Genomic DNA, 12,841 nt, shown 5'->3' on the forward strand with positions numbered 1-12,841 from the left:
TGTGCTTCCATACTTCGCGACGCATACAGCTGATCGCCGTGGTTCAACTCGTCCTTCGCCGTCGCCGGTTTTTTTTTTTTTTTTTTGCCAGCCATTCAATTTGCAGCGGCCCAAGGCGCGCGTAAGACCCCTGAACTGAAGCTCTGGCGGTTTTTGGCAAGGTTTTTGACCTCCGATGAACTGCCTCCATCCGCTGTTCCGTAGCGGAGTCGGACTTGTGCCACGAATTCACGGAAGGATGGAGTGTTTCGCCAAACGCTCGTGGGTCGGCCTCGTTTGGAAGCTTTCCGGTTTACGTAAGGATAGGATGGGTGAGATTGTTGTTTTGATTTGTTGACGGTGCACAGTTATTTCGCCTTTGACAATTGCGAGCCGCTCGATGAAAGGTTAATCTCAGAACTCTTTAACTGACACCGATCTCTCAACGAAATTGCTTACTTGACTGTTATATGTGTTAATGTGCACAAAGTACGTAGGTATGGTTAGGTAGTAGCTAGCTAGCCAAGCGACGGTGTAGCATCATTAGGTAGTGTCGTCGTATGTTCAGCCGTTGCACGCAAGTACGTATAAAAAACAGTCACACCAAACAACAATACTGGCCTATGCTATATACAGCATACGGTATACACACACATCGCCCTATAAATACGCACACCATTTGCAAGTGTACTCTTCACAGTGCAATAGCGGCATGGAGAGCGTTAATGTAGCACGTAGTGCAAGCGCTACGCCTCGCATGGCGCCGCCGTGCACCGGCGGCCTCCAAATTACCCTTCGGCGAGACGGCTACAGCAACCTGCTCATGCACCGCAAGACGAAAGGGAGGAGGCAGCGGTACGTGTCATGCAGGGCTACCGACGCCGGCGGCCGCGGTGTCGACCGCCGTGGCGTGCTCCTCGGCATCGGCGGCGCGGCCGCCGGTATGGTGGCCACGCAGGGTGGTGGTGGCGGCGGCGCTCTCGCGGCGCCCATCCAGGCACCGGACCTCGGCGACTGCCACCAGCCCGTGGACCTCCCAGCCACGGCTCCGGAGACCAACTGCTGCCCGACGTACCGCGCCGGCACCGCCCCCGTCGACTTCGCGCCGCCGCCGGCATCCTCGCCGCTCCGCGTGCGGCCGGCGGCGCAGCTGGCGGACAGGGAGTACCTGGCCAAGTACGAGAAGGCCGTGTCGCTCATGAAGAAGCTCCCCGCCGACGACCCCCGGAGCTTCGAGCAGCAGTGGCGCGTCCACTGCGCCTACTGCGACGGCGCCTACGACCAGGTCGGCTTCCCGGGCCTGGAGATCCAGGTCCACAGCTGTTGGCTCTTCTTCCCGTGGCACAGGTACGTGACAACAAGATACATCACGTCGTGTACATTTGCATGCATGCAGCCCTTTTCTGAATCACTGATTTTTTATCCAATTTCACAATTTATCACTGTCTATCAGTTATATATTATGCATTGACTTTTGATCAACTCCTACTATTTAACATCATTGTTCAGATGGTCTATGTTAGTAATGTACGATTATATACTAATAATGGTCAAACTACCCCTTGAATAAAAACTTTAAAATTTGACCAAAACTTCCAAAATATAATGCTATAAACATCCAAAATTTGACCGAAAATTTACAGTTGCATATTTTTACTTCTGCTTATACTTATAAACCAAAATTTAAATTTTCAACCTTAAATTTAGAGTTGATTTTAGGGTTTAGTTTATTTTTCAATCTTAACTTTTATATCGCTTACAATACATATATAAAAGTTTTATTCAGAAATTATTTTTAATTTATAAATATGTCATTTGGCTTTTTCCTATAAAAAAGCTAAACAATCACCACCTTTAAAATATTACATTTCCAAATTTTTGTTGATGTTTTTTTTATTTCAGTGGTATTTTGATTATAACAAAATTGCATGGTATTAACATAGACTAAGACAATGATGCTAAATCATAAAAAATTAACAAAAGTCAAGCCATATCATAGAACCGAACGAAGTCAAGAATAAACCGTGGAACTAGGAAAGTTAGTGATAGAGAGTAGATTATCTCCAAGTTTGTCATTTTCACTTAAAAAGTTAAACAATCACTCCCTTCATATATTATATTTCGGAATTTTTGTTGATGTTTTTGTTTCAGGGGTATTTTAATCATTACAATAAAAGTGCATAGATTAACCTAGACTAAGACAACTTTAGATCATAAAAGTTAAACAAAAGTCAAGGCATGTCATAAAAACTGAACGAAGTCAGTAATAAATCGTGGGACTAGAAAGTAGAAAATGATAAGAGAGTAGATTCTCTTCTTTTTTTTGATGTGCTGGTGACATTTTGACGCTTTCGTGCGGACGTGCAGGATGTACCTGTACTTCCACGAGAGGATACTGGGCAAGCTCATCGGCGACGAGACGTTCGCGCTGCCGTTCTGGAACTGGGACGCGCCGGCCGGCATGTCGTTCCCGGCGATCTACGCCAACGGTTCGTCGCCGCTGTACGACCCGCGGCGCAACCCGGCGCACCAGCCACCGTTCCCGCTCGACCTTGACTACAGTGGAACCGACCCGACGATCCCGAAAGATCAGCTGATCGATCAGAACCTCAAGATCATGTACCGCCAGGCCAGTAATCACACACAATCTGACACAAATTAATTGCTCCAAATTAATCTACTAAAAATGATCGATCGTTTAATACGAACGAAATAATTATGATGTACCAGATGATTTCGGGAGCTAGGAAGGCGGAGCTGTTCATGGGGCAGCCATACCGCGCCGGCGACCAGCCGGAACCGGGGGCGGGCTCCATCGAAAGCGTGCCGCACAACACCGTCCACCGATGGACCGGCGACCCGAGGCAGCCGAACGGCGAGGACATGGGCATCTTCTACTCGGCGGCGCGCGACCCGGTGTTCTTCGCGCACCACGGCAACGTCGACCGGATGTGGTACATCCGCCGCGGCCTCTTCCCCGGCAACACCGACTTCACCGACCCGGACTGGCTCGACGCCAGCTTCCTGTTCTACGACGAGGACGCCCGCCTCGTCCGCGTCCGCGTCCGCGACTCGCTCGACATGGCCGCGCTGCGGTACACCTACCAGGACGTCGGCCTGCCGTGGCTGAATGCCACGCCGTCCAAGGGAGGCGCAGGCGCGCCGGCGGCCGCGACCGGCGCGCTCCCGGGGACCCTGGACAAGACCGTGCGCGTGGCCGTGACGAGGCCCAAGACTTCGAGGAGCCGCAAGGAGAAGGACGCCGAGGAGGAGGTGCTTGTCATCGAGGGGATCGAGGTCCCCGACCACTCCACGTACGTCAAGTTCGACGTGTTCGTGAACGCGCCCGAGAGCGAGGACGACTGCGTGGCGGCGGCGGCGACGTGCGCCGGCAGCGTCGCGCTGACGCCGCACGGGGTCCACCACGAGGAGAGGAAGCGCTCGCCGAGGAAGACGGTGGCCAGGTTCGGCATCTGCGACTTGCTGGACGACATCGGCGCCGACGGCGACAAGACGATCGTCGTGTCGATCGTGCCGAGGTGCGGCTGCGACAACGTCACCGTCGCCGGCGTCAGCATCGCCCTTGTTAAGTGAAGTACAGCGTGAACATCTATCATCAATATGTAAACCCAGATGGATTTGTGTTTGATGTGTGACTAATGATTATATACAAATACAAAATAATGCGAGTAATAAGACCAGCATGCATGTTATTGACTAAAATTTTTAAACTGTAAGTTTCTTTTTCAGTTTTTTTAAGCATAGCCGATTTTGCATCAATTTTGATACGCCAGCACGACTGCACGAGAAACTAAAACGCATATCCCGTTCGGCACGCACTTTATTCCTTCTTCACATGAACAGATAATAAACTAAAGTGAGCATACGCCCTACAATCTGAATCTGTCTTGCATATGTACATCCGAAAGACTGCAGAAATGCAAAATGGAACATATTTGCATCGCTACATGTTTAAAAAAAAACTGTAAACTTCTGGGCAGAAAGATCTTCCTGCATGTCCCTTACGCAAATCCGGCCGCCGCATGGTCACGAACTCGCTTACTCGCAATCGCAGGACGGAGGGATCAGTTGATCTCTTGATTTGATTCTCCTCCTTTTTCTTTCTGTCTAAAGAATGCTACCAAGAGAAGGGTATGTACTGGGATGCTGCTGTCATGTCCCAGCAACCTGGGGAAACCTACTTCCTGAAATCCATCTATTCTTGGCCCCAGTAAGGTCTCAGTTTTTGCGAGCGGAATGGTACAGTTCCATGTAGTCCAGAGCAGGTCGGTTCCATGTCCAATCTTGCTCCATGACCCTCTTGCAGAGGGAGTGAAAGAAATCGCGGGCATCGTACCATGTGGTGATCGCTCTGTAAATTGAATGACGAATGAAGAAATGATTAGAAGTTGTAGTACTGAAGTTGGGCCAATTTGATTGGTACCATCGCAAGAATCATGGAGTTAGGATACCATCGTATGTGTTATACTTTACGATGGTATTTTGCAACTCCCATACCTTTACGATGGTATTTTCCAGATTATCCTACGAAAGTTCGTGCAACTCTGATGAGTTATACTTGCCTGTCAAGGGCGTAATCAACTCCATTGCTGTCAGCTCCCTCGAAACTGAACCCATTTGGCTCAAGTCCTTGTTCTCGAGCTCGATCCTTGTCATCGTCGATGTCAAAAACTGTGTCATAAAGGCCTGCAAGATGCATGACATAGATTTTACAGTAAGTTGAAGTACCAAAGGCTAATGCAATGTCATGGAGATATCAAGATGACAACGCACCTCCAGTTTTCCGAACTATTGGGATAGATCCGTAACGCATAGCAATAAGTTGGGTTAAACCACAGGGTTCGAACATGGAAGGAACAAGGATGAAGTCGGCACCAGCATAAATCTACAATAAGACCATAGATTTAGTACACAGCTATAAATCAGATTTCCTGTTCTAACATATGTTGCTATTGGCAGAGAGTGAAACTTACCAAATGGGATAGTGGCTCATCATAGGTCAAACAAAACTTTACACGACCATGGAATTCACCATGCAGTTTACTAGCTAAGTTTGTAAAGTCACCTTGTATGCGATGATCTGGAGCTGAGCCTAGTAAAACCACCTATTTAAGACAGGCGATGTGTTTTAGTATTGAAAAATAGAATAAGTGACAGATGGCAAGAAATGTAAGCATCAGATAGTGCCATCTATGAGCAAGATACAGGCCTGTCCATTGCGTTCAAGAGTTCGGTGGATTGCATGTTTGATAAGGTGAATTCCCTTCTGGACCGTCAGGCGACTGATAATTCCAACAACAGGGGTATCAGTTTGCTGTAGTCCAAGCTTCTGCTGCAATGCCTTCTTTGCAGCACTCTTGCCCTCAACAACATTCTCAGAGGTATAGTGGACCTTCAAAAAAAAGTTGAGTGAGCAAATACCCAAACAACTACTAAATCGAAGCATTGAGTATTTGATCGCAGTCAACATAAGCATATGCATGCTAGAAATCAAAGCAGCCACAAGTAAATTTGTTTAACTTCACCATCCAGGTAATCACATGTCCTGGAAGAATGGATCAAAGGGAAATGTAACTAGATCTGCACTCTTCATACACTTCACAGATTCCAAGAAGATAGATAATGCATATGAATGGATATACTGAACGGTAATTAGTGTACCGGGATAAAATTGTCACTATATGGATCCCAAATATCTGGATCAATTCCATTACGAATGCCATGGAATTTAAAATAGTGAGGGGCAATAGCACCATGTCCTGAAACTTCCCTTGAATATGTATATGAAACCTGCAAAGAAAGGCCAAGACAGTTTAGAAAAGACAATGATAAGCACAGATTAGTGAAATGTTAATGTGAAAAATGGTACTCCCTCCGTTTTGTACCGTAAGATTTTCTACCTCTACCTAGGCTCATCAATTGATCGATGCATATGGTTTGTATATTTGTCTAGATTCATTGGTATCAATATGAATTCCGACAAGGCTAAAAAGTCTTATTATATTGTGAAATGGATGGAGTAGTTTGAAAAATTTACAAAAGAAACATAATAGTAAAAGCAGAATACAGGCACTCACAGTTGTAGCCTTATCACAATGTGCCATTGCTTTGCCAATGTGATGTGCACCGAATTCAAGGTTGTGGATGGTAAATACAACCCGTCCATTTGACAGTTCATTATTAGCATACTGTCCCTTGAATAACCAAGCAACAGGAGCACTTGACCAATCATGACAATGTATGATATCCTGTCAGAATAACAGCACATCTGTATGAGAAGAGTGGAAAACAAAAGGGGCTTAAAGGTCATGGTGCAAAATTTTTGAACCGTGTTGGTTAAATGATAAAAGATTAGCTGCTGCTTGGAATCAATTAGTGGTGAACAAACTGGATTGATCTATCAGTTCTTTTAAGACAAGTTTGCATATAAATTGTCATTAGTAGATGGCAGTATGAGGATAGAAAAAATGGCAGGGACAAAAATCTTATGGAACATGTCTTGGACTTACTGGAGAAGATCCATTCTGACGGAGAAACTCCAAAGCGGAATGGCAGAAGAAGCCAAATCTACCTTCGTCATTCCTTCCATAGACACATCCAACCCAAAACATCCTGCAAATAAAAATGTCAGAGCAGACCTATTTTGAACTAAAGCACAATGTAACAGACTACTTGTCGTAAATGAGAATACATCAACAGAAAGAAACGAAAAAGGTAATGTACTCAATAACAACTGACAGACAATATATAATGGTCTAAGTGTGTGCCGCAAGGTGAGGTGCCAGATACCCATTCTGTGGTTCCAGGAAGTAAACGGGGATGTCTTCAACCTTTCCAAACCATACTTTTATCTCTGTATTACCCCAAGTAAAACTTTGACGGTAATGTAAATCCTTCACCTGAACCAAAAGAAAAGTAAATTAATGAGGAAAAAGAACCCTATAAATACTGATGTTCACAATTCTTAGTAGCCAAGGAAGTAAATGATTGTAAAAATAGAAGTAGAGAGTAGAGACTATAGTTAATTTCATGATAATTGCTTCAACGCTCTTTCAAAAATGAAAACCACAGAATTCGAAGCATTTTTTAGGGCTTCCACAGAGTTACATAGACTAGATAAAACAAGAGACAATCTGCAGGGTGTATATACATTGCAGTAGAATTGTGAGTGAATAAACTAGAAGGTTAATTTCAATGACCTAGCCACTAAAACACTGAAAGAGCGCAACTAAATAGGAAGACAACATGATGAAGTAAAGTAGCGAGCCTTACATTGGTTAGGTTTAAACAGTCATACTTAGGAAGAATAACCTCAACATTGTGGCCTAAATCTTGAATTGCTCGTGAAAGACTCGTAACAACATCACCAAGGCCCCCAACCTGCAACATGTTGTTTTTTAGTGTTTTGGCACTTTCCACAGACCAAAAAAATGTGTTAAAAGTGCCATTACCTTTGCAATAGGAGCCATCTCTACTGCTATATGCACAATATGCATAGGAGGTTCTTTTGCAATGGAATCAGACACAGGAATATGATAGTCCATGCCATTCCTGTTGTCATATATTCCACCTTCTTCCGACTCAGAGAAAACAAAGTCCATCATATATGCATCCAAAGGAACCCTAACTGGAAAAAATGAACATATCACGTAAAGCAAAGGAAATAAAATCAAACATACCATCATAATACAAAAATGTAATGAAATGATGCGCCGATCTCTTGCATGTTCGAGAAAAAATAATACAAAAATGTATACGTGCGTGTCAGAAAAAAAACCATGAACAAGAAGCCAACTTTCTTTTACTAGTACTGCTCCTACCATTATGATCTTCATTTTATTCATCTGTTAAATTTGCATTTCATCTCTATCTTACCCCAACTTGCTTTGGGACTAAAAGTTGTTGGAGAGAGGGGGGGGGGGGAGTTGGAAATATCAAAATATTGACATATTGTTCAAAAAAAATTCAAGAGAGTATTTGTTTTGCTATACATATAGTTCTGTTCTCTTTCTCTCAGTTTGAATGCTTATTAGATTCTTACTGAGGAGCACAGAAAGAGAGGAAGTATGGTTTTAACAAGTCTCGAAGAAGTATAACAATCTTAAATAAGTCTACGGTGACGTATCCATAATAAGATCCAACCAGTTTGTTCCTCATAAATCTTTGAATGCCACCATAAAATACAGATTCAGCAAGCAGTACGTAATCATGATGTTATAGTATAAAAATGACACCAGAAAAAGGACCCCTGATGAGGACAAGCACCTGTTGCTCTTAAGTGTGAACCATTCTCTGCATTCACCATCTTCTGTGGTGGCAAAGGACCACTTGGATGAGTCCAACGATTAAAGGAGCATCTGAACCAAACCTCTGGCTTTCCATTCAGCACCGTGTTAGAAGGATTGTATAGAACATCCACAGTGGTTCCTGCATGTACCTCAAGAGGCTCAGTGTACACAATGTGTTTCTGCGAGAGAAGAAACTCTCTCATAGTTTTTTCCTTCATCTCAGCCTTCATTTTTGCAGTTATCTCAGCCTATTGAAACAAACAGAAGGCAAAAGTCAAAGGATGCCCATCCGAATGTGTTATTGGACCAGTGCACAAATTACCAGCAAAGAGTAGCGATTAACGGTGCCTTGAAAGTCAAAGTACATTGTAATGCTCCCAATAAATATGCAAAAATTCTCTTGAACTAACCTTTCTTTGATCAGCATCCTCCCTCTCTTTTCTTTCTTTCTGGAGCCTTCTAAATATCGTGTGCTCTTCTTCCACCCATAACAGGTCCTCTGATATGTTATTTGGAACAACAGCATGGAAATCCTGCCGCCCATTGTTATCATAATTCTTCGCATTGCCAGGTGGCCCATCAGCAAAAACCCAGTCTAAAACCAATGCCTTTTGAGGTAGAGTAACTACAAGGAGCAAAGTATGGTGTAAGCTACATGCACAATAGGCAAATGAGCAAGAAAATACCAAAGATCCAGGACATGGAATTCGCTCATGACAGACAAGCAAACATTAGTAGGTGACTTCAAGACATACACTTAATACATTAGACAACATTTAACTCTTTGTATCACCAAATTAAGAAAATTTATACCATAATGGGCATATTATCATATTACGAATCATCCATCTAAAGAGATGAAAACTGTGAAATAACATACCATCCGCGTACCACCAATCACCATCTTTATCATATGATTTGACTAACTTCTCAGAAATAGAGAGCCCATCACTCCAGTTGTTGTAACCCCCATGCATCCAAATCTCAGTGTTATGCATTAGCGGTCTTGAGCTTCTGTTGTAGAACAATTTGACCCGGTCCCCTGCTTTGTATGTATGAGGCTCTATATACCATAGATTATCAGCATATTTGTTGGCTGAATTTAACACATTTTGCAACTTATTCCTGGTCTTCTCGACCTCAGCATTTGCTTGTGCCCTGTCAGCCTCCATTGCAGCCCTCTCCTCCTCCTTACGTCGCTCCTCTTCAGCCTGTCTTCTCCTTTCAGCCTCTTCGGCAGCAAGCCTTTCAAGTTCTCTTTGCTTTTCTTCAACCAAAAAGTCCTCAAATGAGTGTTCATCCATGTCACTCTCTATTTGCAGGATGAAATCATTATAATTGTTATTTTCGTAGATGGTATCACCATTAAAGAACACAAAATCTAATCTGTAGGCCTGCTTGGGTATATGGAGTTTGCAACACCACCAATCCCCTCTTAATTTACTTTTGTGTAATTTTTCAGTAAAAGCATTCCATCTCCAACCATTGCATGCCCCTTTGATAAGAATATCGGACTCATTGGCTAAGGCTGACATGCTACGGTTCAAGTAAAGATCAACGACTGAATCAGCCTTTACTACTTCAGGAAAAACAAAACACTTATTCCCAGCTGAATATTTTTTCTCAGCTAGCTCTTCAAGCTGCCTCATCAGCACTTGTGGATCGACAACGTCCTGTACTGGCATGTTGTGTTCATACTGTTCATCCTTGATTATCCTAGACTCGTCATCAGCAAGGAGAGCTTTCTCAGGTTCTCTACTTAATTGTTCACCATCAATACTCTTGCTGGTTATCTCTTCTGGTGCTTCTTCACTGACATCTTGTCCACTAGTTATGGTTTTCTCTTCCATTAGATTTTCTCCAGTGACACCACCACTTGACTGGCTTTGTTCAGGAACAGGGACAATTGATCTATCTTGCTCATGGAAACTAACTACAGAATTTTCTTGTTCATGAAAACCAACAATTGATATGTCCTGTACATGAGTGCTAGAAACTGATGTAGGTTCAGGTTTCGAACTTATTAGTGCACTTATTTTACCACGGTATTCATCAAGTTTTCTGTCAATTGCATCATCATCATCCATGGATTCAGAAGACAGTTCTAGATTTTGCTCGACCTCTTCTTCCGTCTCAGCTTCAAAAGCATCATCCACTCTCTCCAAGGATGCACTGCTCGACACATTTCCAGAGAAGTCCACCTCCGATGATTCTTCTACAGCACGTTTTGGCCCTGTTGCTTCACTACTGAGCTTCCCATTGCTTCTGCCAAGATCACCTTCATCAGTGCTGCTTTGTTCAATCTTCTTCAAACTGGATTCAATAGTGGGTCTCGGAGCAAATGTTCTAGAGGCAGCACCTTTAGGCTTCGGAGTTGATGCTCGCCTTGGATTTCTCTTAGAATAATCTGAATAACGCAATGTCAGGAAAAAAACATGATCGAAGCAGTACCATACAAAAACTCAATAAGACAACTGTGCTTTGAACAAAGGCGTCCCACCAACCTGAACTTGCCACCGTGCATCGAAGAGGCCTGCTCCTTGTAAATCTGCTGCACCTTATGATCGGCTGGTAAAAGAAAAACGGCGCAGGGCTGTAAGTGCAGATCATTTACCTTTTCAGAACTAATAGTATTTATCACGCGCATTTCAGTGAAAATATCCCTGAAGCAGAACCGCACATCCAAATTCCCACCCAAGCTAAGAAACATTTTCCGAGAATGTTCGATGCATGAAGCAAATCAGCAAAATTGCCATAAAGTTCACTTCAGTCTTCAGAAACAAATAAAGCTCCCCAATGAGCAACCTTATTTCTTCCTGAAATGAACCAACAGGAACCAATTCTACACTAGAAACCAATCAAAGGAACGGAAAAAAAAAAACGCTCCCGGCTATGCATGGCCTCATCTTCCAAAGCGGCATGGCCTCTCTCTCTCTCTGGTGGTGCACTGTTTGCTACCAATCAGGACCCCGAGAACATGGATGATGGACGAAGAGGCGGCCAAAACCGACAGAACCGTAACCGAACGGAGCTCCCTCCAGGAACGCGAGGAAACGCACCTGCACGAAGCCAGTGACGGCGGCGGCGGCGGCGGCGGGGGCCGTCGTCGGGCGGACGACGAGCACCGGCCGGCTCCGGGAGCAGAGCGGGCTATGCGCCATCTCCATTGCCAGCGGACAAAACCTCACTCCCCTCCACCCCCGATCCCCTCTCCTCCACCTCCACCTCTCCCTCCTCGGAGCTGACTCCCTTTCCTTTTTTTTTTCTCTTTTCTTTTCTAGTTTCCAAAAACTCGCATCGAAATGCGCAGCTGTGCTGTCCGCCGCTGCAAAGCCTCCCCCGTGCTTTCCCGTGCGCGATTGTGTGGCAAATTTTCGCGATCTTTTTTTCGTTTATCTTTTCTTTTCCCTGCGGCGAGGAGGATTTAAGCGGGATTTGTGTGGACGGTGTAGACAGGGTGCGCGGCTGGGCGGGCAGGTGGGCCCCACGCGCCAGCGAGGGTACAATCCCGAGAGGAGAGTGGGCCCGGTGCAAACGGCCAAAGCGGGCGCGTCAGTGAGTGGGCCAGGCGGGCGACGCAGCGGACGGCTGGTCTTTGGTTGGGGGAGATATCGGATGGGGACATCGGATGGACGGCGAGAGTCGTGTCCGGCTTCACCCGTTCTGGTGAATCGGCATCTCCTCCTGCTGAGTTCTGGAACATTCCATCTCCATGTTAGATCTCGCCGTTGTTTTAACCTGCACATTTTGAAGCGGTCATGGTGTTGATTTCTGAACTTTTAGTCAGCGAAATGTCTTAACAATACTGCTGCTGTTACACTGATCTATGCTACTACAGTGATTTACAAAATCAAGAACAGACACGTGACTTAGGAAGAAGTGTAGAAGTGTTGATAATTACCATTTGTCTTGGTAACTCTTAAAAATACAGGCACATCAGCACATGATGGCATGATTAACACGGTTGAGAATTAAACATTCATCTTTTCTGCGTAAAACGAATGCATTGGTATGTTGTGTATTCGTAAACTTCAGATTCATTTTACTTAATTTTCTCTCCAGCTCAAGTTATAGTTAAAAGGAAAACAGGATAGGGAAGAAAGAAACGTATCTGAGTTGCTTCTCAGCTCTCACCTCCTGTTCTCGACTCGTCCAATGTCCATGATGCATCCAGCAGTTGTGTCTCATTCGGAATCATTGCTTGTAAAGATCTAGATTGATTGGTTGGCTTATCCTCTCTTAAATAGTAACAGCAAAAGGACTGCAAGGTGTTATTGTCCTCATGTTAGGTCCCTGCTCCTGCATGTCCAAATGGAAGTAAGACACAAGAGCAACAGGAGTCAGGACTGAATATTTCGCCTTCCAACATCGTTGTAACAGACTCGGAGAGGCAATCCACATTGAGCTAGAAGATCACTGAAGCATGTCTCGGGGTAAGCCAGTAAAGCAGCAGTTATTTGGAGCCAGATTAGCTTCAATGCACGTGACATTAGAATTGCAATATCGTGACTCAGGAAAACATCCTGTATGTTCATGTTCATAACAATTTCAGT

General features: G+C 44.5%; 2 protein-coding genes across 2 annotated transcripts; one reads left to right on the forward strand and one right to left on the reverse strand.

Annotated features, from left to right (window-relative positions):
- The first annotated feature begins 681 nt into the window (after nucleotides 1-681).
- On the forward strand, nucleotides 682-3,788 carry LOC102720877 (polyphenol oxidase I, chloroplastic-like). Its single transcript, XM_040523009.1, has 3 exons — nucleotides 682-1,326; nucleotides 2,347-2,608; nucleotides 2,710-3,788. Exons 1-3 carry the CDS (start codon nucleotides 692-694, stop codon nucleotides 3,571-3,573), a joined length of 1,761 nt encoding a protein of 586 aa, XP_040378943.1. The 5' UTR covers nucleotides 682-691; the 3' UTR covers nucleotides 3,574-3,788.
- A 290-nt stretch (nucleotides 3,789-4,078) lies between these two features.
- On the reverse strand, nucleotides 4,079-11,709 carry LOC102711693 (starch synthase 3, chloroplastic/amyloplastic-like). Its single transcript, XM_006652788.3, has 16 exons — nucleotides 11,348-11,709; nucleotides 10,793-10,856; nucleotides 9,169-10,695; nucleotides 8,699-8,913; nucleotides 8,266-8,536; nucleotides 7,452-7,627; nucleotides 7,273-7,380; nucleotides 6,790-6,899; nucleotides 6,510-6,612; nucleotides 6,078-6,248; nucleotides 5,662-5,790; nucleotides 5,210-5,392; nucleotides 4,974-5,105; nucleotides 4,774-4,885; nucleotides 4,563-4,686; nucleotides 4,079-4,351 (listed from the first exon to the last, which is right to left on the reverse strand). The coding sequence occupies exons 1-16, from the start codon at nucleotides 11,453-11,455 to the stop codon at nucleotides 4,219-4,221; spliced, it is 3,666 nt and encodes a 1,221-aa protein (XP_006652851.1). The 5' UTR covers nucleotides 11,456-11,709; the 3' UTR covers nucleotides 4,079-4,218.
- Nucleotides 11,710-12,841: the final 1,132 nt, after the last annotated feature.

The sequence above is a fragment of the Oryza brachyantha genome, chromosome 4 (genome assembly GCF_000231095.2).
Source record: "Oryza brachyantha chromosome 4, ObraRS2, whole genome shotgun sequence".
NCBI lineage: Eukaryota > Viridiplantae > Streptophyta > Magnoliopsida > Poales > Poaceae > Oryza > Oryza brachyantha.